General features: G+C 43.8%; 1 protein-coding gene across 1 annotated transcript; it reads right to left on the bottom strand.

Moving 5' to 3' along the window:
* On the bottom strand, positions 9,869 to 27,122 carry LOC110430164. Its single transcript, XM_021447278.1, has 11 exons — positions 24,288 to 27,122; positions 23,923 to 24,162; positions 23,062 to 23,188; positions 14,302 to 14,454; positions 13,903 to 14,144; positions 13,737 to 13,806; positions 12,748 to 12,954; positions 12,379 to 12,602; positions 11,492 to 11,570; positions 11,276 to 11,413; positions 9,869 to 10,763 (listed from the first exon to the last, which is right to left on the bottom strand). Exons 1-11 carry the CDS (start codon positions 26,984 to 26,986, stop codon positions 10,581 to 10,583), a joined length of 4,362 nt encoding a protein of 1,453 aa, XP_021302953.1. The 5' UTR covers positions 26,987 to 27,122; the 3' UTR covers positions 9,869 to 10,580.

The raw sequence follows: 27,817 nt of genomic DNA, 5'->3' as shown, positions 1-27,817 counted from the left end.
TGAAGAAATTGAAAGTCCCATCTGCATTCTGCTCTAGCATACGGAGTATTGTGTCAATGAAAGACCTTACACTCACCAACTACAACTCACATGATTGTCATGTCATATTGACTACTTTTCTCTCTATTGCCATTAGGGCTATAAACCCAGTGTGGATAAAGGTTGCAGTTACACGGTTGTGCTACTTCTTCAACAGGATCTCACAGAAGGTGATTGAACGTGATGAGTTGGCGTCTCTTAAGGAATTCGCAGTGGAGACAGTTTCACAGTTTGAGATGTGTTTCCCCTCAGCATTCTTCGATGTGATGGTTCACCTTGTGGTGCACTTGGTTTCACAAATAGAGGCATTGGGTCCCATGTATTTGCATGAGATGTGGACGTATGAACGCTTCATGTAAATATTAAATGGCTATGTATCAACTCGTGCTCGTCCAGAGGCGTCTATGGTAGAGGGGTACTTAACCGAAGAGGCCATTGAGTCCAGAGGTCCATTCTGCAATAGGGTCCTAAAAGACCAGGTTGCAATAGGTTTGCCTCCGTCACGACACGAGGGTAGGCTGAATGGAAGAGGTAGGATGGGAAAGAAATCATACGTCCCAAAAGATTATAATTCAATCCTCGAAGCACATCACAGCGTCCTGCATCAGCTCTCGATAATGGAGCCTTTGATCAATCTACACATTGAAGAGCTTCAAAAACATAATCATGGCACACAGATGAATGGATAATGAAGGAACATAAGAATCAGTTCACCTCATGGCTAAGGGAGCAGGACATTCCAGATGGGGAAACACTCGAGGATCGCACCATCAAGGTCTTGGCATCTGGGCCATCACGCCAGGTCACGACTTGGCAAACCTATGACATTAGTGGCTTCACGTTCTGTACCAAGTCCAAAGACCAAAAGAGTATGGCACAAAATAGTGGTGTTCGATGCGACGCCTTAGACTCTGAAACTGGTGAGGAAACAACTTACTTTGGCTTCGTTGAGGACATATGGGAACTAGACTATGGTATATTTTAGATCCCTGTATTTCGGTGTCAATGGGTTGAAGACAAACATGTCACAGTGGACAACTATGGGATTAGAGTTCTAGATCTAAGCAAGGTAGGCTACAAAGATGATCCATGGATAATGGCTAACCGTGCTGCACAGGTCTTCTATGCTGAGCAGGTCCTCTCTCCTAATGATAAGAAGAAAATTACGGACCATCCAAAGCACATAGTTTTCCCTGGAAAGCAACAAGCCATCGGAGTTGATGGTGTATCTGACTTGGATGAATTTAACCAGTTCAGTGACATGTCTCTCTTTGTAGACGACCATCCAGTAAAGATAAGGAATGTTGAGTGAAGCATTCCACAGAGCTCGTTGCCCTGGGTGCGTCACGATGGACAAGGAAGAACAGTAGCTGCCTAGATTTTATTTGTCATTTGCCATGTAATCTATTTATGATAAAATGTGTACCTTATGCTATGTGCCCTTTTCTATTTCTACATGTAAGGGTTACTAGTGCCATTGATGTCGTATTGGTCTCAAACTTTTACTAAGGGTTATTAGTGCCATTGATGTTCAATCCACCAAGTTTGGGATTTTTCTGATGTGGTTTGTTACTTTATCCGGTTTAATTGAATTTCCGTGCGACGTCACCTACTAATTAGCGCTTGAACTAAGTCTACCCCTGAAATGACTCCAAATGGTGCCAAACTTCTCCACAGGGTCGTATGTACCACAGGAAATAAAACTTCCTTGTGGTTGGTGGAAAAACCTAGTGGGATCTAGGTGTAGTCTACCATTTTTCATCTCATTTAGCACAAAAAAAAATGTAATAATAGCTTACATGACCAGAAAATCTTAAGATCTTGTGTGGGGTTATCATTTGAGTGTAGAAGCTTGCTAAAAAAATTTCAAGACATTTGGAGATAGGCATAACATACATGCTTCACAAACGTATAAGAGTCATTCCACCGAACTATGCTCAAATATATGGGTTCCTCACATTTATATTGTCAACGATAAATTGCACAAAGGAATATATTTTTCATAGCATTTACACACTACAATAAAGCTAAAAAAATTGGATTTACATTTTTCTGGTATTCCTAGAATTATTTATGTAATAAACAAGATATGAGGCACATATTCAATTTAAATCATTTTAAATAAAGCTGCATATAAAAGTACCTCAAACATGAAATTTCATATTTTTAACATGTGTCTCTGGTCAAGAGGAACACAACAAAAAATTTTCACTAATTTAGGACAAATATTTTTGAAGATATGATTTTTAGAATCATTTAAATAATTTCTAAAAATATATATAAGGAAAACTTTAAATAAACTGAAAATCCATTTGTACAGGCGGTTGGCTGGTTTCTACAGGCGGTTGACTAAGCCAACCGCCTGTACTAATGCCCTCTGTATATAACCCTCGGTCCTCTACTCAAAATTTTTCTAAGTCTGGCGTTCAGTTGATTTGAAACCACGCCGTCAGGCTGTCCAAATCTGCGGTGAGCTTCTTCCTCGCACGTCTTCCGTCTTCCGCCGCCGCGTCGAGCACTTCGGTGAGCTCTCTCTCTTCCTCTCTCTCTCTGCGTGTGCGCGCTTGACGGCGGTGGCTATGGTGTGTGGCGGCGCGGCGGTGGCTGTGGTGTGGTGGCGGACCGCGAAGAAGAGGCGCAGTGGTGTGCGCGGGCCCGGCGGCAATGGTAGCGGTGGCGGTGAGCGGTGGGCGCCGCGGCGAGCGGCGGGCGTGGTGGCAAGCGGCGGGCGCATGGCGGCGGGCGCAGCTCGACATGTGGGGCCCACCTGCCAGCGTGAGGAGAGAAGGGGAGAGGGCACGGGCTGTGCTGGGCCTGCTGGGCCGGAAACGAGTGCAAAATATTATAAATAAAATTAGATTTATTCCTTTTATAAATATATGTTATAATGTTATAAAATATAGCAAAAAATTAGAAAAAAAATCAGAAAAATCAAAAATAAAATCAGGTATATTATTATGTATTTTACATGTAATTTTATTCATAATTATTATTGTATGAATAATTGTTATTCTTTTTGTAAATACATGTTATAATGTTATAAAATATAGCAAAAAATAGAAAAATCAGAAAAAAAAAATAAAAGCAGGTATGATATAATCTCTTTGTTATAATCTCTTTGTAAATCATTTAATATATATGTAATAGAATTCATAATTATTATTTCATATGTGATTATTCCTTTTATAAATACTTGTTATTATTACTCTTTATATATGTAATAGGATTCATAATTATTCCTTTTATAAATACTTTTTATTATTTCTCTTTGTATATGTAATAGGATTCATAATTAATCCTTTTATAAATACTTGTTATTATTTCTCTTTATATATGTAATAGGATTTATAATTAATCCTTTTATAAATACTTGTTATTATTTCTCTTTGTATATGTATTAGTGTATGTATTTCTCTTTATATATGTATTTCATACCCCAGGATACATAAATTTAATTTTATGCATAAATTACATAGATTTCTGCGATGAGTTCTCCGCACAAGGACGAAGCACTGCAGTCCCAACACACGGAGCAAGTAGAAGGGTCAACTGACCCTATGGAACAAGCTCGTGAGGTCACGAAACAAGTATAAACGGGCGAAGCATCAGGTTCGTCTTATGAACAAGAAGCTAGCGACGACATGGAGCCTCTAGAAGTGAGGAAGACTCGTCATGAATTGGCACGTGACCCCGATTACAATCCAGAAGTCGATGAGGTAAATTAGAGACATTCACGATTTCATGTAATTAAATGATTTTGTATTCATAGTTCCTACATATAAACATGCCCATGATTCACATGTCTATACTCAGGAGGCAATGTCTTAGTTTAGAGAGATGATGTCTCAGGAGGAATTGGCACACGAAGACGCACCGGAACCGACGACAGCAACGACGAGCTCTGAGAGGCCATGTCAGTCTAGGAAAAGGAAGCGACAAGGTTTGAAACGAGGGGAGAGAGGGTTGAACCAATTTCCAGATGACACATATGCCATCACAGATGTGAGCCCTACCGGACAGCCCCTAGCTCCAGAGGAGGCCCTACCCAAATACACAAACGCAATTGGTTTCTGTGTGAGGGACTTTCTTGATATCACAGTTAAGAACTGGGCCGGTGTGTCGAATAATCACAAGATCAAAATTTGGGATAAGATTAAGACCATGTTCTAGTTTCCTACGAATGTGCCAGAAGATTTAGTGAAGGCATATACAATGAAGCAATGTGCGGTTAGTTTCCGAAATTGGAGGTCAGAGATGAATGTCAAGTATGCAAAGACAGGGATGGATCCGACATCCAAATACAATATTACTAAAGGGCAGTGGGCTGTTTTTCTAGAGCAGAGGAATGACCCTAACTTCTTAGCTCGGAGCGAAGCCAACTCCCAGCTCGCAAAGAGGAACAAGTACCACCACCATCTAGGCACAGGTGGTTACCGGCACCAAGTTCCTAAATGGAGGCAAGAAGAGGCTGCGAAGAAGGCAGTAGGGTTGCCAGTGTTGTCCGAGCAAGTCGGTGAAAGGTCCGCGAATTGGATCCGTGCTCGGAAACCAAAGGAAACCGAGACGGGTGTGTCCTTTGAAGACCCAATGCTTGATGAAGCAATGAAGAGCATCTTTGTTGTGGCAGGCATGCAGCAGAAAGGCAAGTTTACGCCACGAAGGGAGAGGGACATCCTTAGTGTTGGCCTCGGTAACCCCGAGCATCCTGGCCGTGTTCGGGGCATCTCATCCAAAGAAGGATGGAAGGATAGATTCAGCCCTCAATGGGCAAATGAGTATAAGAAACGTGATCGGTACAAGGAACAAATGGCAAATTATTTTCAGGAAGAGGCTAAGAAAGACTTCCAAGAGATGATGGGGAAGTTGCTAGAAAATCCTCCTCCTAAGTTGATGCAGAAACTAGCGAGTGCCATGTCAAATGCAGCTACCCAAATGAGCACTCAAGCTCCCCAAATGCAGCTAGTCCCAGTGGTGTCGCAACCGTTGGTGGCATCAAGTGAAACAATCATTCCAAGCAGTGTCGCATCTACGGCAAATAAGAATCACTATCCAGTTGACGACATTGTTAGTTCTACACCTTGCTCCCTTGTCATAAGATATGGGATTAACAATCATCTTACAAGAGAAGTAGCAACGGGCAAAGCGATCCCAGGAGGACCTAAATACCATGGTGCTGACATCCCTAAAGACTACTGCAGAGTAGAGGTATCAACTGTGGTTCAAGGATATGAGGATGAGATTCTAGACATCCCTGGTCCCGAGGACATTGTGAAACTGGGACAGGCGATAAACAATTTCATCCTATGGCCTCGGAGGGACGTGCAACTAAGGGAACCACCACCACCCTCTCAAGAGATGCCACTAACCCAAGAGTCGTCAGCTCATGTCGATCCTCTTCCTAACCCACCGCCTTCACCTCCCCAGTCTCTTCCTGAACCCACCAGAATCACCTCTCCATGTTTTCTCTATCCATCAACCATCTCCTCTCCATGATCTTTCTACCCCACAGTCAACACAATCTCCACCACCATTCAATTCCACCCCTTCCCCACAACTCAAAGATCCAGAACCAATAAGTGAGCCACCAAAGGTGCCAAAGAAGAAACTATTTCCGATACCTAAGTTGATTTCACCATTCGAGCCAAAGAAAAAAATAGCTGGGCAAGTGAGATTTTTCTCAGGCATTGCTTCGAAACGCACAATACAAGAGCATGAGATTTCTGAGCTAGCAAAGTCAGAGGTGCCGGCGCCTAAGGTCATAACTCCTGTCAATTTCAAGGTGCGAATTGCAGAAGACTACAAGACTATCCCCAAAAAGTACGTGTGGGGAAAGCCTCTACTCAGTCGGAAAGAACTTATGAAGAAACCAAGTGGTATAAAAAGGTTTCATGACTGGTACATGAGAGCCTCTTCTGCTGGCATCGACACCATAAGCATGCGCATACCACAAATAGCATTTCTCAGCCAGAGTACTGACAAATGCATGCTTACATTTGATGACATGTGGGCACTGATGAACCACGAGATGCTAGATGTACAGATCGTAACGGCATTTGCATTGTAAGTGTTACATAGTTACACACATTGTAGTTGCATCAAATTTCAATATCTGACTTGCTTCTGTCTTGCAGAATGTTATATGATCAACAAGATATGTATTTTGGTTCGGACCTAAATTATTGTGCCGAAGAAAGGAATGCCTATCTCTGCCCAATAGATATAGCCGAAGATCGGCACACATGCCGGATCGGGAATGACAGCACAGAGGTACAGGGTTTCAAAGGTGCAGAACGGGATGAGAAACTCCGAAAGTTGAAACTTGATTTTGAAGCCAAATACGCCTTCTACATTGGACATTCACTAATAAAGTTTCAAGACAGGAAAGCGGTGGTGGCCCCGTACCACTTTGGGTAAGTGTGAGTTTACAAATATCTATCTAAATTATTCCAATGCATAAATGTATCATGGATTTAATTCGAGCAGGAGGCACTGGATATGCTTCATCATTTATCCCAAGGAGGGAAGGGTGTTGGTACTAGACTCCGCAGATTACCCGAAAGAAAGCTATGCTCCATTCATCAAACTGCTAGAGCTGTAAGTCAAGCTATGCATGCATACTTAAGCATAGTGAGAATTTGACAATAACATGGTGATTCTATTTGAGACCATAGGGCATACAGGTTCTATAAGATAAATCATGGAAAGTGCGAGTCCAAGAGACCAGGGCAACCATTGGAGGTTATACATAACTGGCCGGTACGTATAAAAGTTTACTATTATGAATACAAATCATACACATACGACCACAGTTGCAACTATAATTAAATAACCACTCTCCTGTTATACAGTGCATGAAGCAACCACTGTTATCTGTCCTCTGTGGCTACTACGTGTGCAAGAACATGAGAGAAAACGGACGATATGCAAGGAACCCTGACAAGGTAATATAAGTAATAGTCTATTAAAGTTGGAAGTCATAAAATATATAATGTTTATAAACTTTATTTGCAGGTATATAAGCAAGGGACGGCGGAGCGTATGGACGAACGTGCTTTAGACAACATAGTTGAGGACATCTGCTCGTTCATCATGAAGCATGTCATTCCACGTGAAGGCAAATATCATGATGATGAAAGCCAATTATCCAGGCCACAGTTCCGAGTGCTAACAGAGATTAGTAAGCTCAAACTTACTAAAGAGGGTTATTAGAGGACAGAAACAAACTTTGATGTGTATATATATATATGATGTGTGATGATGGATATACTCTTGTAATTAACTTTATGTCTTTGAGCACCAAACTTTGATGTATACAAATGTATGTATGAGATGAAGTATTTAAATTACATGTTGCTATGTTAGAAGACCAACCAATATCAATATATTTAAATAATAACAATAAAATAATAAATAAATAAATTAAAAAATAAATAAATAATACATATTTTAATAGGTTTACACAGGCGGCTCTCTTAGGGAACCGCCTGTGTAAATGAACATTTACACAGGCGGTTCCCTAAGAGAGCCGCTTGTGTAAAAGATTTCTACTGGCGGCTCTCAAGCGGCCGCCTGTGGAAATGGATGATTTCTACTGACCTCCAGCGCAGGCGGATCCGAAAAACGCCTGCGCCTGTATAGTGTGTCAATGTACTAGTGTATTGCAAGTTCAGGTATTGCTTCCTATGATACTATTACTTGTATGCATCATTTGAAGTTCAGGTATTTTGTTTGTATGCATCACTTCAAGTTAATTGAATACCCTAAAACAAAATTATAAACATATGATACTTTTGCTGAAAAAAAAACCTTCATGCATTGCTGAAGGTACGTCCATGAATCTCCCGTGGAGATCGCCGCCGTCCTCTCCATCATAATTATTTTTTTATTAATAAGTCGTTAGTATCTTGGTGTATTTGGACTATGCACAATCGTGTCATCTTCGATGATGTTGTACCTTCTTTAGGGCAGTGAAAGCGTAGTCTTAGGGAGGAGCTTTTTCTTTCTCTTCTTTTGTGTAAGCCCACGAAGAAATCTATTCTTCGGGACTGGTTTGCTCAGTTTTAGCTTTGTTTTTTCTTTTGTGCAGAAAAAATCTATAAAATGAATCCAGTAGGGGCTTCCCCTCCTGTTTATTCAAAAAAACCATAGGTGCTGCTACCTGAGCGATCAGCAACGACATGTATAGTGATGTCTGGACTTTAAAATGTGCTGATTTACTCTATCGATTTTTATCAATTTTATATCTTGCCAATTTGGGAACATTAAACTGCTTTTTTCTAATAAAATATAACATTGAACTCCTTGCTATTCTGACGTTATGAAACTGAGAATGGCGCTCCGGCTGCTTGCACAGCAAGAGTGGTGTCAATGAGCTCCCACAAACTGACCGTAGTAAAGCCATTCACTCTTTTATATCTACAACATGTTACAGGCCTTAAATCTTGAGGTTGAAAGCCATTCATCGTTAGTAATAGCTTAAGCTGAAGTCTGAACACCTCACACCAAACAAAAACTGACTGCAGTAAAGAAGCTAATTGTGCTTGTGCATACACAGAACAACTCCAACTAACCTATGTGCTTTGATGGAACCAATGTAGATGCTGACGTGCTGTAATGTTTTTTCTGTCTCAGTCAAACTCATCCTGAACAACTACCTGCCTACTTTATCTTGGAGCAACTTCCTGCTGTTATATCTTGAGCAATTGAGTAGCCATTAGTCAATGCTTCGTCTTTATCTGAAGGAGTTGTAAAACAACTATATGCATAATTGTTGGTGGCTTTAGTAGTCTTGCTATTTTCTGGTTTAGTGATGATTACTGTAGTCAATTTTTTGTTTGGTGGCTTGGTGCAGATATCAAATCATGATGTTTGTGTCTACATTAGTGATAGTGCTTGCACATCTAAATTTGATCCTAGCTGATGATATTTTAGTAAGCCCCTCTGTGACTGCATATGGAAAACAGTGGCAAGGTGATCTTCCTAAGGGCGTGTTTGGCCACGCGCTGGCTCCTGTTCCACGGCAGCTCTGGCAGCATATGCCCACCAAACAATGCGAGAGGAGCGTTTCTACACCACGAACAGAGGAGCCAGAGCCCTTTTTTTGTGCTGTGGAGCTATGATTTGCTGCTCAGCCGCTCTGGTTCCGGCGACAGAGACCCATTTATGTTGGGTGCTAGGTTGTTTGTTGTTACTTTTTTTTATGTGGTCGACCTGGTCATGTAAATTATCGTGCTTTTTGATCAATGTTGCTTTTGACTTGAATGTTCTATCTCCCTTGCCTTTTTCATGTGATGCCCTTTGGCCTATATTAAGCAATGTTTAGGTGTAAGCTGAACTTGTTGCTGGTGCTTCTCTTATGGTCAAGTAGTCGTTTTGTTGGTTCAGAAGAGAATCCATGGATAGGGAAACAATTTTAATTGGATTCATACATACGTTATCATGGTATTTTTTTATTGCAATGCATGGGCATTTATCTAGACTTGTGTGGTCATGAGTTACTTGTGATCTCTTTTGTGGGAGTGGTTTCCCGACTAGTTACTGTTGCTCAAATTATCGAGGCATTATTTGTTTCTGTTACAACGAATAAAAAGGTCTATACGATAGAGTTGATGAACTAGCGATGCTACAATCTATGTGACTGTTAATTTTATGAACTTTGTTTTTTATTAAATGTCATCTTAACGTCGGTATTTAATTTTACAGTACTACTATCTTCTCGTATGATCTATATGTTTTTAGTACAAAAATTTAGTTATCCCGTAGCAACGCTCAGATATACTACCTAGTATTTCATCATAAGCAACATGACAGAACCTGCACTAGGCCTATGTCACCACAACCCGAGCCTCTTTTTTATACGAAGGAACCTTGATCTCCTTGAAATATTCCCAACATTGGGCTAACAGTAACAAAGAATAAATAAATAATTCGAGATTTCAACATTGAGCAGTTAGCCAGTTACAATATGTACCCACTCTGTTTCCAGCCCTACATCATTTGGATAAAAAGGAAACCACAGAACAAAACTGCACGCGCCAAACAGAAGAGCAAGTCTCTTTTCTTTCAGCTGATCTGCTGTAAACTGCCCATGCCAAACAGTAGCCATGCATTCAGCAAAAGAGTGCCTGTAGATATTGGAGAAACCGACATCATTATCCATGTTTCTAACCTTCGATGTTGTTCTCAGTGTCCAGACTTCAGAGCCGATACCATCCGGCCACTCCCAAGCAGTCAGTGTTCAGAAATCACCAGACCAACAAAAGATAATTTGATGTACACACTTCCAAATCCCGCATATTTGCTGTGCTAGCCAAGTCACAACACTACCAGTGTCAAGCAATCATCCCAGATCCCCAGTTGACCAATCCTAATATTTCCATCCTCTGGAAAAGGAACACAGCAAACAGACAGGAAAGCTGCGACTGTGATGCACCAGCACCTAAAAACCCCAGGAAGGCAGGTTCCTCTCATCTGGTGCTCCACATGCAACAGATGCAAAAGTTGCTTCTCACCACATGACCAATCCATATGCAGTGGCTTCTTTACCAGTAATAATCGTCTGAATTGCTGTACCAACGTGAACGTGATGCTCTGCTTGACTGCCACTGCCGTGGATTAAAGCCTCTGTTGCTGTAGTTCTGTTCAGGTGACCTATGCATGCTCCTTGAACTAGATACTCTCCTCCTAGCATTTCTTAGATCCTCTTCAAAGTTGTACTCTTCACGCTGCAAAATCCAAACAGGACAGAGTTCAAAACAAAATTCATTTATCTTGGAAGCAGTGAAAACAAAGCAAACAGTATTAAGACTCATATTGAGACTATAATAAGTTTGAAATAATTGTCATCAATACATGATAAGTAACAAAGGTAAAGTCTCAAATAACCATGGATGATAAATCTTTTGTAGACAGGAAAACCTAGTGATAGTGGAGCTGTAAAGCACAATTTGTGGTAATTAAGGTCATGGAGTCCTTAAAATCAAATGAACCGTTCCTCCTGCTATGTATTCTACACTTCTTTTGCTATCGCTAGTCTATGTGCCCAGTAGCAATCAGAGATCCCGCAAGGGTCGACTGATTTATCCTTTACTCTTATTATTTACAGCAGATGTTTACACAACAATTGTGACTTGATAAAATGGACTTAAGTTATTTTCCCAAACTCTCAATATTCTCCAACCGTGTATATAATTAATTCAAGACTATGCAAATCTTACTGGTAGTCAGTTATCATTACCTTGCCCGGGTCAGAAAGAACATTATATGCCTCCCCGATTGTTTTGAACAGATGATCCGCATCTGCGTAGACTTCCTTGACAATATCCCTCCAAAATCCATCTTCAGCATTCTCGTTCCTTACCAATAATTGAGCAGCCTGCTGGTCAAACCATTGTTAAAAGCAAGGTTTAATGTATAGAATCAATAAATAATAATTATCAAAAGCAGTAAGGACCTTGTCTGGGTGATGTCTCAATGCAGCTTTCCGGTATGCCTTCTTAATATCTTCTGAAGAGCATGATGGCTCCACTCCCCTGATACAGAAAAGGATAATAAGTAATTAAGTTTATCTCCACATAATACCAGAAAAATAGAATCTGCCTCATGTCAGGATAATTCATCAGAAGTTAAGAGTGGAATATAGATTGAAATAATATTTTTTACTATATTATGACCTGACTATCTCACAATACAATAATTCTCTCAAACATTTCTGAGATACTAAATGAAGTTCTAAGCATCTAGTGCAATTACCACTGCGTCTCCAAAAAAAATACAATTAATAATGTTTCCCCATCACTAAGCAACTTTATTAGTAGAAAACTATTATGCTAGCACCACTCACACAATTGCTTTAGACTTGCCAAAATGGGTGATTAAAGCAATTCACAAGAGGCCAAGAGGGTTTCTGTGGAAAGGTCAGGCAGTGGTAATTGTCTGGTTTCTTGGAAGAAAGTCCAATGTCCATTGCAGTATGGTGGCCCGAGCATTCATAACCTTGAGTATAGGGTTTAGGGTTTAGGGTTTAAATCACCTAATATTTTTCTGCCAGTTTCATTACATTTATTGTGAAACCAATGTTATTGCAACACACATATGGAAGAGTGTAGTTCCTTAAAGAGCTACTAAGTAAAGTGCATTTTGCACTAGTATCCATATAATAAGCAATGCTATTTTTATTGTCTGGGTCAGTAAAATTTATAACGAAAGGTCAAAATTAAATGCAGGGATAAGCAGTAACTGCTTTCAAGGAATACAAACATTCTGGTTAACCAGGCACAAACTGGGGCAAGATAATCATACTGAAGGAACAAAAAGGTAAAACCAATTTGGAAAACTTACAAGATTAAATACAAATTCAGGGGGATATCGTTTTTTGCTTCATCCTCTATGGATGAAAGCCTCGCATGTGCTTGCTTGAGATCTTTGTGCTTGTTGAAAGCTTTTGGTGACACTCCAGACACATTGACTTTCTTTTCAAGAAGAGAGATTAGCTTCCTTACATCATTAGCAGCTTGGTCATAATCCCTTATCATCTCGTATAAGGTGGCTCGTCTTGAAATTGCCTGAAATAGGTACATCACATAAGGTCTGAAAATAACCATGTAGAGCTTAAAAGTTAAAACAGTTTGCATGTCTCTCAGCGTTGGGAAATGGATCATTTCAAAATGAAATGCTTATTATATAAAATAAAGAGCAGCAGCAGTATACCTTGGGATAATTTGTATCAAGAACCATGGCAAGTGAACAATCTGCTATTGCATCAGTAACTTGACCGAGTGCTTGATACGCAGCTGCGCGATTGCAAAAACAGACAGCTGAAAATGGGCGTGATTCACTATTGCATGCCAAAGCTGCTGAATACTGTTTGACAGCATCTGAATATCTACCAGCTTGAAATGATTCATTTCCAGCAGCCTAATGGTTAGAAGGTAACAACAGATAAGTGATGCTAGTTCTGTCATCCGTATAAATAAAAATCAAAAGGGGAATTGATATTTTGATGCTGCGAAGATTAAACCATTAGGGTTTGCTAAAACCATGCATCATGGATTTGCTGGCCACATGTCAGCGAAAAAGGAGGTGTAAATCCTGAATGCAACTAGATGGAGTGGCAAATCTCAATTTTCAAGGTCATCTAATTTCAGGCTTATTCTGTGACTTTGTACTAAACATTAAGAACAGATGGATATTTAGCTATATCAATTTTTCTGTTTTTATTAAGCAGAGTGCAGCACCAGTACATCCTATGCTCAAAAGAAGAAGAGCAGCATGAAAGCTCAGCATGTTCCAATTTTCAGAGCCAAACTAAACAGTCAAGGTAACTTGGGACATTATAGTACATTTAAAGAGAACATTTGGTAATTATTTCTTTCCTTGAATTTGTGGGAGAGCTGCACATCATCACATTAAAAAGAGTACACAAACACGCTCATCACTGGCTCATATCATCACTAGAAACTTATGCAACATGTCCCACAAAGAGATGCCATATGCTAGGGTATTTTTAGATCTACCACATGCTTAATCTCCATGAGAAGATAAATGTTGGAATACACATGGACATCAAAAGGAGAGCAAATAGAAGCATATAATTACATAAAATGGGGTATTAGATATGATAAAAACACATCACCAAATTTTTGTCACTGCTACTCAGTAAGAGGACCAAAGATGTACAAGAGAGATTTAAAGCATACCTTAAGGGAAAGTAGTTCTCTTACAGTCGCTGATAATGATGAGAATTTTTCTTGATATGTGCTCACTTCACTGTGAGGTGCACCATTCAGAAGTCATACATCACAATTGACTAGACCAGCATTAACTACCAAAACAAAGGAAATTCGAAAAACATGACAAATTTACCTTTCTTTGACAGGTGTGACTTGCTCATGTTTCTTTAACAATTCAAGAGCCTCATCAAGCTTGCCTGAAAGAAAATAAGACTTGCAAATGAGGTAGGGCCGCCAATACCTTCCAGAGAACTGTGTCTGTTCAGAGACTCTGGAATTCTTTGGTTCTCCGTTGTCTTTGAATAAAACTGAATTTCTTTCAGTCGGATTTACAGACTCCTGACATAGTTGAATCACTTCTTCAAATCTTCGTAGCTGTACAGTGCAGCGATGACATTAGTAGCAAGAAATAACTATATGACAAAAAAAGACATTGCCTAACATTTGTTAGTATAGACACTCTTGTAATTCATTGAAGTATAGGCGCTCTTAATAATTCATGGAATGAGCCAAAAGAGAAAGAAATACAAACCATCAGCAATGCATCTGCTTTCATCTCCTTGAGGCTGTCTGAATGTGGACATATGTGCAATGCATTGGAGATCAATTCTAAGGCTTTTGTTGCTTCAGGAGATGTTCTTTTCTCAAGAAGTTCCTTGCACTGGGATACCCAATCGGTCACTCTCTGCAGAAGTAATAAAAGCACATGAGTGGTAGAATTATATTTGTGAAGAAAAATCGACCTTAAATGGAATAGAGAGACTAAGGAAATAATAATAATGAAACAGAACACATATCTAAATATAACCAAGAATAGATTATATGAAGTGTTAAAGCACAAACTAATAGCTAGGTGCAATCATGGAAGCCAGTGGAACAAAATCAGGAAACAATTCTAATTTGGGCCCATGCTCCATGGAAAACTTTGCATCTGTACCACCCTTTTAGGAATAAAATGTCGGTGAAAATTCAAATAATGCATCTCACTTCTATGTTGATCAACTTAGCTATGGCCATGATCTTCCTCACTGGATCATCAAGTGTATTGATAAAATAAGAAGGGGTTTTTTTATGGAGAGGAAGAAAAGCGGCCAAAGGTGGTCACTGTCTGGTGGCGTGGCCTAAAGTTTGCCTCCCCAAAGAGCTTGGTGGTCTGGAAATTTCTAATCTCCGAAATCTTAGTAGGGCTCTTGGGATGAGATGGCTATGGTCAGAAAAAAAAAGATCCTAACCGTCCTTGGCATATGTTTCACATCCCGGTCCACAATTGTGTCCAAGCTTTTTTAGGCCTGGTTTCCCTTATAAACTAGGCCAATTCTATTCTTCATAATTGAAAGGCAGAGCTCCTGCCATTACTATAAATAAATAAATTTAAAAAAAAACTCTCTTCTCTGTTGCTGTCATCTCGGTAGTGGGCAATGGTGCAATGATTTTGTTCTGGACAGACAGATGGATTTATGGCCAAAGTATTGCGAATCTGGCTCCTCATGTCTTGGCTTTGGTTCCCAGCAGAAAAAAAAAAGATGAGAACTGTGTCAGAGGTTCTTAAGATCATTCATGGGTTCGAGACATACAGGGTGCCATGTCGGCTGCTTTCCTTTCAGATTATCTAGCGCTTTGGGACCTCATCTCTGAGGTTGTGCTGCAGCCAGAAGTAGAAGACTCACATGTGTGGAGATTCTCAAGTGATGGGCACTATTCAGCAAAATCTGCTTATGAAAATCTATTTCGAGGAATGGTGGTTTGCAATCCCTACGAGCAGATTTGGAAATCTTGGGCCCCAGGTAAATGTCGGTTTTTCATATGGTTAGTTGTTCGAGATAGATGCTGGACAGCCGACCATCTTGCAAGAAGAGACCTCCCACACCCAGGCTGTTGCCCACTTTGCGATCAAGACGAAGAATACATCAATCACCTGGTATCAACCTGCGCCTTTGCTCGTAAATTCTGGTTCTTCCTCCTGCGAAGAGTGGGCTTACAAGTGCTTACCCCCCCAGTCTGATGACACCTCCTTTGATGATAGTTGGGACAGAAGTTCAAATGTGTTGGAGTATGTGTGTATTAGGCCCATGAGGCCCATGTATGACAGCCTATACAGCTACCCTTCTAGGGTTAGCCCATGTATGTGAATCATAATTTCTAGCATGGTATCAAGCTAGGGTTTCTCTTTCTCCCTCCCCTCCTCCCCAGCCGGCAGCCACCGGCGGCCAGCCCGCCGCCGCCGCTGCAGCCATGGCTGGCCCTCCTCCTCCCTCTCCCACCTACTTCCACTGCTCCCCCCCCCCCCCCTTCCCAACTACACGTGGGCGCAGCTTGCCCGTCCACCTCCTCCCGCTGCCGCCTCGGGCGCGCCCAGCGCCGCTTCTCTCCTCCTGGCGGCGGGCGTGGGAGCGGACGCGGGCGCTGCGGCCAGCGCGGGTGCCGCTGCGGGCACGGGCGCCGCGGCCGCTGGCGACCCAGGCGCGGCCAACGCGAGTGCCGGCGATGCGGACGCCGCCGCGGCTGCAGCCCTAGCCATGCCGCAGGCCGACGCCATGCCACGCGTACCTGGCGCAGGCACGGGTGCCACTCTCTTCCCCGCCCCGCCTCCTCTGCCGCCCACTTCCCACCTTCACGCAGCGGGTCCCGACTCCGCCCTCGCCACCACCCTCGTCGCTGCCCGGGCTGCTGCCGTGGAAGGCCAGGCCCGTGCGCGTGCGACCGCCCCCGCTTGGGAGCGCGAGCGCGATGCGGCCGATACACTGGCTCGCCAGATCGCCGAGGCGGAGCAACTCCTCGTCCTCCCTGCCTCACATGACGTCGGGGCCACTTCCTCTCCCTCGACGGGTCACCGCGTGTCCCACACCGCGGTCATCTGGCACGATCTGACCGATCCACTCGTGGCGCAGCTCCACTACCAGGTCGGGGGTGTCCAGAACATCCAGCTCCTCGTCTCGGTCGTCCTCGAGCCTGAGTCGCCCTCCTACGCCTGTTGGCAGGACCCAGTCCTCCTCACTCTCCGCCGCTATGCCCTCGACGACCATGTCCTCATCGACGCCTCGGTCGAGGACCCAGTTTCTAGGCAATGCCGAAGCCTGGGCTCTGTGTCTCGATGCGAGCTTCCGTACCTTCGTCCAGGGCGACCTCTCCGTTGGCCAGTTCTGCCGCCATATGAAGGGCATGGCGGACACCCTCGGCAACCTTGGCTTGCCCGTGGAGGACCGCATCCTGGTCCTCAACGTCGTCCGTGGACTCAGTGAGCCCACCCCCGGACATGGACCACCCGCAGTGGCCCTTCCCCACCTTCCTGCAAGTCCGTGACGACCTTGTCATGGAGGAGCTCACTCAGGGCATTCAGCCAGGGTCCACCTCCACGCTGGGGTCTCTCTCCGCGCCGAAGACTGCCCTTGCCGCTACTCCTCCGCTACATCCGTCAGCTCCGCCGCCGTCGTCTCTTCTTGGTCCTCCTCTCCCTGGGCCGAGAGGCGGTGGGGGGTCGTGGCGACCGTCGTCGCCGCAGAGGGGACGTGGTGCGGGTCCTGGCCGTGGGAGCAATCCGGCGCCGGCGCCTCCACGGGGTGCACCCTAGCCCTCTTTCCACAACCCGTGGTCGGGGCGCATCTCTATGTGGCCTTTCTAGGCTCTCGGCGGTGTGCCTCACCCGCCGGCGGCCATGCTTGTTGGTGCTCCTCCAGGGTTTCCGTGGGTTACACCTCTCGACGCCTCCTTCAGAACTATGGCCCTGACACGGCCTGTCGGTCCAAACTAGATCGCCGACTCGAGTGCCACTTACCACACTACTCCTGACCCTGGTATACTCTCCTCCGTTCACCCTCCTTCCTCTCACCTTTCGTCCATCATGGTCGCAAATGGTTCATGTCTTCCTATCACGTCCATGGGTGCCGCTGGCGCTTATGGTTCTCTTCATCTTCTTGATGTTCTTGTTGCACCTTCTATGGTTCACAACCTTATTTGTATTCGTCGATCCACAGCTGACAATTCCTGTTCTATTGAATTTGACTCTTCTGGTCTTACTGTTAAGGATTTGGCTTCTCGGCGTCCTCTTTAACGATGTGACAGGACAAGGCCCCTTTACACCCTTCGGTTTCCGGCGTCTACTTCGCCTTCTTCGCCATCCATTTTGTCAGCTATTTTCGCCACCACTCCTTCCTCCACCACTTGGCACCGTCGCCTCGGCCATCCAAGACGTGATGCTCTGATGCAACTTAGTCATAGTTTTGTTGTACTTGGGCTCACAATGAGCACTTGTGTCATGTGTGCCAACTGGGCCGTCATGTTCTTCCTTTTCATACTTCTTCACATGCTACCCATGTTTTTGATCTTGTACACTACGATCTATGGACATCTCCTGTCATCAGCATTTCTGGCTATAAATACTATCTTGTGGTGGTTGATGATTTCTCTCATTATTCGTGGACGTTTCCCTTGTGTGCGAAGCCTGATGCGTTCCCCACACTTCTCCACTTTTTCGCCTGAGTGTCTACTCAGTTCGGCCTCACCATCAAGGCCGTCCAGTGTGACAATGGTTGTGAGTTCAATAACACCACCTCCCATGCTTTCTTCCTCTCTCACGGTGTCCAGTCGCGCATGTCTTGCCCGTATACTTCCTCCCAGAATGGCAAGGCTGAGCGCATGACTCGCACCACGAACGACACCATGCGCACCCTTCTACTTCAGGCATCGCTTCCTACTCGCTGCTTCAGTCACCACCGAAGGCCTCTTCTCCGTCGGCGACACCAACACCACTGTCGTGGCCCCCAGCTGCCCGTGTCGTGCCACCGGTGTACCACCCACCGCTCCTTCACCGACACCCGCGTCATGTTCACCCTATGGTGACGCGACACGCGCCTGGTACCCTACAGCCCTAGGCTCCTGCGGCGACGCCCGGCAACTCACGGGTCTCTCCTATACCCTCTTCCATTCGCGATGCCTTGTCAGACCCTCACTGGCGCCGCCCGATGGAAGAGGAGTACGCAGCGCTCCTCGCCAACCGGACATGGGATCTGGTGCCCCATCCGCCTGGCTCCAACATCGTCACCGACAAGTGGATCTGGACACAAGCGGCGGGCTGATGGTACCCTTGATAGGTACAAGGCTCGCTGGGTTCTCCGGGGTTTCACTCGATGCCTTGGAGTCAACTATAATGAGACATTCAACCCAGTGGTGAAGCCAGCCACCGTCCGCACGGTGCTCTCACTGGCTCTCACTCGCTCATGGCCCGTACATCAGCTGGACGTCAAGAATGCTTTTCTGCACGGTACTCACTGAGACAGTCTACTACAGCCAGCCGGCGGGGTTTGTTAACTCTTCTTGTCCTGACATGGTCTGTCGGCTCAACAAGTCTCTCTACGGCCTCAAGCAGGCCCCTCGGGCGTGGTACTCTCAGTTTGTTGCTTTCCTGTTGACACTGGGATTTGTGGAGGCCAAGTCAGACACGTCACTGTTTATCTATCTCCACAGAGCTGAGACTGCCTACCTGCTACTCTATGTTGATGATATTGTCCTCACCGCCTCCAGTCAATCACTACTCTATCGCATCATCACCTCTCTTCAGCAGGAGTTTGCTATGAAGGATCTTGGTGTGCTCCACCACTTCCTTGGGATCACTGTTGAGCCTCGTCCCACTGGGCTACTTCTTCACCAGCGGCAGTACACTCTTGATATCCTAGAGCGCGCTGGGATGACTACCTGCAAGCCCTGCTCCACTCCGGTTGACACAAAGGGTAAGCTATTAGAGGCCGAGGGCACCCAGTGACAGACCCCACTGCATACCAGAGTCTTGCCGGTGCACTTCAGTACCTCACTTGCACCAGGCCAAACATCACCTATGCAGTTCCGCAGATATGTCTCCACATGCATGATCCCCGAGAGCCCCACCTCACTGCTCTCAAGCGCCTCCTCCGCTACCTCCACGGCACTGTCAACTACGGCCTGCTCCTCCACTGGTCTTTCTCCACCGAGCTTGTCGTCTACACTGAGCCGACTGGGCCGGGTGTCTAGACACTCGACGCTCCACCTCCGACTATGCTCTTTTTGGGCGGAAACCTGGTGCCGTGGTCGTCCAAGTGCCAGCCGGTGGTCTCCCGCTCCAGTGCTGAGGCGGAGTACCGTGTTGTCGCTAACGACGTGGTTGAGGCCTCCTGGCTCCGACATCTCCTTGCCAAGCTCCACACCGAAGCACGCTGGTCTACTGCGACAACGTCAGTGTGGTGTACCTCTCCACCAACCCTGTGCAGCACCAGCGGACCAAACATGTGGAGATCGATCTACACTTTGTCCGTGATCGAGTCGCCATCGGCAATGTTCAGGTCCTCCACGTCCCGACCACCTCCCAGTTTGCCGACATCTTCACCAAGGGCCTCCCGTCCTCGACCTTCGCCGAGTTTCGCTCCAGCCTCAACATCATCGATGGCTAGTTGCGTCTGTGGGGGGGCTTGTGTGTGTGCTTCTTTTTGTGTCCAGTCTGTAACTCCGCTGCTCCAGTGGTTCAGAATGCGGGGGGTGTTGGAGTATTTGTGTATTAGGCCCATGAGACCCATGTATGACAGGCTATACAGCTACCCTTCTAGGGTTAGCCCATGTATGTGAATCATAATTTCTAGCAAAATGCAGTGGCTGCTCCCTTAAGAAAGGACCTCAACTCCATCATTATTTTAGGAGCATGGACTTTGTGGAATATTCGTAATCAGTGTGTTTGATGTCGAATCTCCAAAACCTAGCTAGAGCTCTGTCGCTCGCTGGTGAGGAACTTCTCTATTGGACCTTGGCAGGGGCACGAGGTATCAATAACCTCCTTGCCCAAGGGCTGAATGAGAGTTAATTTTTGGTCGAGGTCGCCTTCTTTGTATGTCAACGGCTAGTCTGTTTATTTTGGACATAGTGGTGTGATTGGTTGTGCCTTGTATGGGTTCCTATCCCTATAATGATACGCAGCTCTCCTGCGTGTTCAAGAAAAAAAAGAAAGAAAATTCAAATAATGCTAGCACAAACTAAATTTGAAATGTGGAACTTGAAAGATACTTTTAAAGAAGAATCTGTGTGCATTCCGTGCCTGAATAAACCAATCCGCTTGATTGCACCTAAATATTGGTTTATACTAGATATACATACCTCCAAACCAAGAGAAATAAATCTAGGAAAGGTACAGGATAACTCCATAAGTTGTCTAGTGGGAAAAAATGGGCAGCTTTGCTGAGCCCATAGATCACAGCAAAAGTTTCTAGTTTGAAAATAAAATGCATAGAAATTATGAGGAATCCAATTAGGATGTTTCTAAAAACATCCAGGTCAAAGCGAATGCAAAGTATAATGGGAAATCAAAGTGCCACTGCACTAACTTGATCACACAAACAAGTATTTGCATCATGTTTACCAATAATTTACAACAAATCCAGGGTCATGAATGCAACCATGCATACAAAGATAATTTGATTACACTGAAGAATTCAATATCAATCATGCCTCTAAGTCAGCACACAGCATCTTAAAACAAATGAATAATAACAAAACCCAAATGATTTTGTTAGACACTATTGAGAATTCAAGGCTACATGATAACATATGCCTTAGTCTGTAGAATGGTATTCTTGGATTTTGTGGATTGTGGAGTGAACTTCGTTGCTAAAGCGTAATGCAAAATATTTAATTTTTCCAACTGCAATGAGTATTGTCGAGCCTGTTACAGAGTAATAGCTGCCCTTTCTAGTATGCCCATACAAGGCAACTACAGGTACAAAGATAGTGAACAAGCCTGCTACCTGACAGGTTAGCCTGGATCTTTGTGGGAGTCAATTTAAACATGCATGGGTTAAAAAACACCCCTCATCAGTTGTGGTCAGAGCAACTCCAACAGTTTGCTAAAACTCACTTGGCAAATCTATAGTTTTGCCAAGTCTCAAAACCAAATGCCAAGTGAAAAAAGAGACCTTCTCCAACAGTTTGCTATTTGGGCTTGGCAAAAGAACTTGACATCCTAAGATTTTTGCCAAAATCACAAAATTGAGCCTCCAACAAGTTGGCAAAACTAGTTGGCAAATTGGGATACACGTGATGCCAAGCGATGGAGGACTTCGCATATTTTCCAAGTGAAGGGGGAATTTTGCCAAGCTCACAAAATTGCCAAGTAGTTTTGCCAACTTGTTGGAGTCTGTTTTTTTGGTTTTGGCAAAAATCCTAAGATGCCAAGTACTTTTAGCAAACTGTTGGAGTTGCTCAATACGAGTAACCTCCTGAGTCGCTTTCAGCGTGATGCACATGGCCACAGGCATACTTCCTGAGCACTCAGAGGCATGTCAAGAGCAGCCAGCCATCGGGGTGCTTCTCGTCCTAAGCACGAGAAGCTTCTTCTTAAGTGCCCGTGGGGGCGGTCTTTCCCCCGCAGGTCAAATTTTTTACAAGTATAAAGATAGTTATATTCAAATAACTTGAGGTTACAGAACCATCAGTATACCTACATTTCCTGATTTAAACTTATCATATTAGTCTTGGCATGAGGAAACAGAAACTGAGCTTCTTACAAGAGAGATGTGCAAACAAGAAAGATAACACAAGAACTAATGATGCAAAAAGTGTGTGTTGCCATCAATTATTATGATGTAAAAGGTTGGTCAACTGAGAACTGATCCTTTCTATGTCGAGGGGTATATAAAGTGCCATGAAAGAATCAAATCAATACATGTATTTCACCCAAACAGGTCAGTACTTCCATCAAAGTTGCATTCTGAATATGATAAGATGCAAATGGATATCATCACTTTGGCAACTAAAAATGTCATATTGTGAATCAATAGATAGTCAATAACCAATTGAGGAATAATTAATCTACATCACAATAGTACCTGAAGGTGTTAAAGAAGATAAACTAGGTCTCCTTGCATCAGAGTACACATCGATTGAGCAGACCAGTTTAAATTTTTAGTCATTCTTTTCATAACCTAATTCAGAGTTTTCCATGCTCAATTGTGCCAAATTATAGTTCCGAGCTAATCTCGACCATCTTCTTCAGATAGCACCAAGTGTTCTGCTAACCAGTCCTTATACACCAAAGAAGGCAAAATCTTACACATGTGGTTCTGTGGAGCATTAGTATATTTTCCAAAATAGTGAATAATCTTGGGAACTAAATAAATAGGTAATGTGTTTATATCCAGGAACAGATACATACATACTATAATTTATAAATTTTAGAACATAGAAATATTAATTTAAATATGTACAAAATATGGAATGTAAAAGTTAGATATAGTGAACCGATGCATTTAAGGTCAGCCCTAGCAAAAGGAAGACAAGATACCTTGACTCTTTCCAAACCATCAGAAGCCTCAGCGAATATTTTAGGGTCAGAGCTCCCAGTGTTACTGTTCAAACAGGACATGTAACTCCTTGATGCATCTTCAAGATCGCCCAATGCAAGCTGGCAACTGCAATTAATGACGATAAAAAAATCAACCTAATAGACATTTAAGGATGCAATAAAACAATAAAGAAAGAGAAAATATGTGCAACTGAAGCTGCAGAGTTAATAATCTCTGCCAAGTCCTCAAATATAACACAAGTGAAGTAAACATATTCCCAGTAGAATACATGTTTTGTCCATTTCAAACATAACATGGTTATATTCAAACTGAAATACCAAAGCACAATGGTGCTGAAACATGTACCTACGATTTCGCAACTAAGCATATGGTTGAAAACATTGATAAGCTGTCGTGGCGTGTTACAGATAAAAGCAGCACATTCCACCAGTGGGAATATAACAGAATGTTCTTAGACGTACTATGTTTGCAGTCACTGAACTCACCATATTTACGCCTTGTTTAGTTGTGAAAAGTTTTTGGATTTTGACACTGTAGCACTTTCATTTGTATTTGATAATTATTGTCCAACTATAGACTAACTAGGCTCAAAAGATTCGTCTCGTAAATTACAGACAAACTGTGTAATTAGTTTTTGTTTTCGTCTATATTTAGTGTTCCATGCATGTGCCACAAGATTTGAAGTGAAGAGAATCTTGAAATTTTTTTGAATTTTGGGGTGAACTAAACAAGGCCTTACATGTTTAAAGAATACCAATACATATTTAACAAATAGAAGAAAAGGGTTTTTTTTTACACAACGGAGAAAAGGTTGAATTGAGGATAAAAAAAAGTCTTACTTGGCAGCTCTAACTTTAGCTTTAAGAAAGGTGGGGTCAATTGATGTAGCAGTCAAACAATCCTGAAGCGCTTCAGACATCATCCCAAGTGACATTCTTGTAGCTGCACGGTTGCTGTAACACAGCATCAATGCACGGGAACAATGTCCAGAAACACCATACTGGATAACAGAGTTTATTCCGCGGGTATAATAATCCTCTGCAGTAGCAAAGTGCCCATTTGCATAGGCATTATTTCCACTGGAACAAATGAAACAACAGGCTATGTTATATGAAATTGTGCATAACCGCATGAGTTAATACAAAATGATATGTGGTCATGAAAATTGAGATATTAAGATAGCATTAAACATGTTCACACAAACCTAGTACGCCAAGTTTCACAAGTCTCCAAGGCCACAGAAATAGAAGAATCTCTTGATGGTTGCTCTTTCACTGAGTCTTGATTTTTACTTGTTTCACAGAAAAACTGCATGCCCTTAGTATCTTGTGAAGATTTTGGCTGTTCAAAAGAGTTGATAGTTGAAGGTTTCGATGCCAGACTGCCCTTTGTTCTTAACTTCCTTCTTGTGTTACGTCTTTGTGCTGCTGCAGAGATTTGTGGATAGGTTGACACACCGAATCTAAAGTTCAGCCCATTCAAATTTGATGAGCTTGATTGAAAAGCAGCAGCCTCAACAAAATCATGGGGAGTTCTGTAGGTATTCTCATTACAGTCTTGCCCAATATTAGTGAAAGAATGTTGTGATGAATTACTTCGATCTCCTTCAAAACTAGAAAAGCTGCTACCAAAATTGATCTCAGATGCATCAAGTTTCGGTCCTCTACCTTCATCTCCAAACATCGGCAGGTCTGCATCAAGAACCAAGTGCTCGGTTGCAGAAACTACATCATCTTCAGCACAACTGGTGTTCCAGTTCGAGATAACACTATCGCCTATGTGAACAGGCTGATCAGAAGCCACATATGCCTCTGTTGGCACATGTTCAGCTTCTGCAGGATACGGCGAACAATCCATTGGTGAATAGTCACCTGCTAAATCTGATGCTTCTCCATTGGTAGAGGCTTCCTTAGAAACATCCTGATGGAGCTGAGCATGTTGCTTCAGACTAGTTGGCCTTTTATTTTTCATTTTGCCTTTACGTGCTTCCCTTTTCTCCTTGTATGCAGATTTTATACTGTCTAAACCAAATAAGGTCTCTCTGGAATACCCAGGCAAATCCTGTTTGACAGAAAAATGATCATCTGGAGCAGTTTCTGTTTCTGCATTCGTTGCCCCAAAACTGAAAGCAGGAACTACATTCTCAAAAGTAGAGGAACTACATGAATTATTCAAATTTGTAAATGGGTATGACTCCTGAACTTTATTTTGGGGAACAGCCCCATATCCTGAAGTTGCCTCTGCTTTGCTTTCAAAACAAAATTCAGAAGAAGTGGGATCATTCGATTTACTTGCAGTCTGGGCAGAAGAAAAGCTAGAAACATTACGTCCAAATACAAATACTTCTGGTGGTTCAGTAGCAGTTTCATCTTTCCTGCTATGATATGGAACTCCGCATCCTATATTTAACTTTGTCATCTTCTCTGGGAGAGCACCTGCACACTCCACTGTACCACGAGAACTACAGGTGTCAGTATTTTCATCATTGACAAAATTTCCACCGTCATCCATGGCTATGCTTGCAGAGTGTGAAACAGAGCTTTGGGTTTCATTTCTTTGAAATAAAAATGTCTGCAGTGGACAATTAGAATTATCACTTTCCAAGCTCTGCAACATGACTCCATCTCCTGCATTCAAATCTGGTGTCTTCTCTGGAGGCAAACAGTAAGTGCCATTAGCTGAATTAGAAGCGTTGCTATTTGCTGTAGACAAAAAATCACTGCTTGAACTAGATGTATTGCTATTTGCAGAGAAAAATTCACTGCTCCTATCTGATGTGCTGCCGGTTTCCTTCCCAAAAACAGCACCTGAGACTCCTCCACTTCCAAATGTAAACACTTTGGGTTGATAACCACTTTTCATCTCATGCAAGGGCATGTCACTTCCTATACTCAACTGTGTTAACTTTTCCGGAAGCAAATCTGCACCACCCACACCTTTACTAACAGTGGACGAGCTGGTATTGGCACCAGAGTCGACACTGTTTATATTATCCACATGATCACTTACTGCGGTACTTCGAAATGTGAAAGCTTCTGGTGCTCCATTAGTACGATCAATCCCCCCACCCCTGGAAGGTGCTTGACTGCCTATATTGAACTGCATCGACTTCCCAGCCGCAGCTTTTGCATCAGTGCCATGAACTGAACTAAGAGCATCTGAATGTGCACCAGGGCCAACTGTGTTCTTACAGTCACCAAAACTCCCAGCTCCATTACCTCCAAACACAAATGCTTGTGGCACACCATTAGCACTATCCCTCTTCTCACTTTGCAAGGGTTCTCTGTGGCCTAAATTCAACTGTGTAAGCTTCTCCTGAACCACATTAGCTTCCTTGTTATTAGAAAACAAACCAGATATATCAACACCAAATGCCGAACTTCCATCCTTTCGATCCCTCCCCTGACCGAGACCATCACCAACATCACCCGATGTGCGCAGGTTCAGCTTCTCCATCTTATCAGGGAGCTTTGATGAAGCCAACAATCCCTCGTCAAACCGAGGCAGGCTCTCCCTTACGCTCCCAAACACGAAGGGCGCCTCAGTGGGTGGAGCTACCCCCACTGCTGGCTCCGAAGGCTGCTGGCTCACTGCCGAAGCAGAACCAAACACAAAGCCTCCGGTCTGTCCATCCGGACCGCCGCCGCCGCCGCCGCCAAATGGGTTCCATGTTCCGGCTGAGGCCTGCGGCGCGCGGGAGCGGGAGGAGGCGGGCGCGTGGCGCCGCTTGGCCAAGCGCGGCGCGCGGCGTGAAGACGGCGGCGGCGCTCCGGCGGAGGGCTCGGGGCCCGGTGGCGCGAGGCCAAGCCCTAGGCCTGGGTTCGCCATGCAAGCCGCCGCGGCAGGGAGCTCGGCCCCGATAGGGTTTTGGCGCGGCGAGGCGGGCCCTACCGCCGGTGGCATCCCCCGCGTCGGCGGAGCAGCGGCCGGCGGCGGCGGGCTCTGGAAGGCTGGGAATGGCCGAATGGGGCGGGCCGCGTGTGATCGATTGATTCCAGGGGACCCGAGGTTGCTTCCACACGGGCACACGGCGGGCCTGGGTCAAAAAATAATAATTGGGGTTTTGGCCTACTATTCTGCCGAATGAAACTAAGCCTATCTCCAACATGAGACCCATTTGGAACCCAAACCTAAAATAGGTCTCCAACACAATACCTATAGCCTCCAACAGAGTACCCATATAGAAGACCTATTTTGAGTATCAGGAGATGCATAATCCAAATTTGGGTATCCTCTCTCCTCGAGACCCATTTGCAGAGAGTGTTGTCTTTTAGGTCTTGTTATTGGAGAAGACTAGAAATAGGTATGGAACCTTTTACCTGTAGCGCTACCCAAAGGACAAATGGGTCTTGTATTTTGGGTGACGATTGTTGGAGATAGTCTAAGCATCATTCAAAATTTTTGATAGAATAGTTGCTTAGGTGTCATCAAAGTGTTTGATGATGATCAACAGCCGATACAAACAGTTGGCTTTCAAAGTTTTAATTGATGGATTCTTTAGTCGATGGAGATGAAGGTAAGATGGGTAAAGGATTTATGTCGGCCGATAAATTAGAAGCAGTGAATATAGGTGAAGGTGGTAAGCCTAGGCCAACATATGTGAGTGCTAAATTAGATCCTGAGTACAAACAAGAGTTAATATTTTTGTTAAAGAAATATAAAGATTGTTTTGTTTGGGAGTATTATGAAATGCATGGTCTTGATAGAAAGAAAGATGAGCATCGGCTACCAATT

Source organism: Sorghum bicolor, chromosome 9 (assembly GCF_000003195.3).
Source record: "Sorghum bicolor cultivar BTx623 chromosome 9, Sorghum_bicolor_NCBIv3, whole genome shotgun sequence".
In the NCBI taxonomy this organism is placed as follows: domain Eukaryota; kingdom Viridiplantae; phylum Streptophyta; class Magnoliopsida; order Poales; family Poaceae; genus Sorghum; species Sorghum bicolor.
This window is presented reverse-complemented; position numbering and strand designations above follow the sequence as displayed.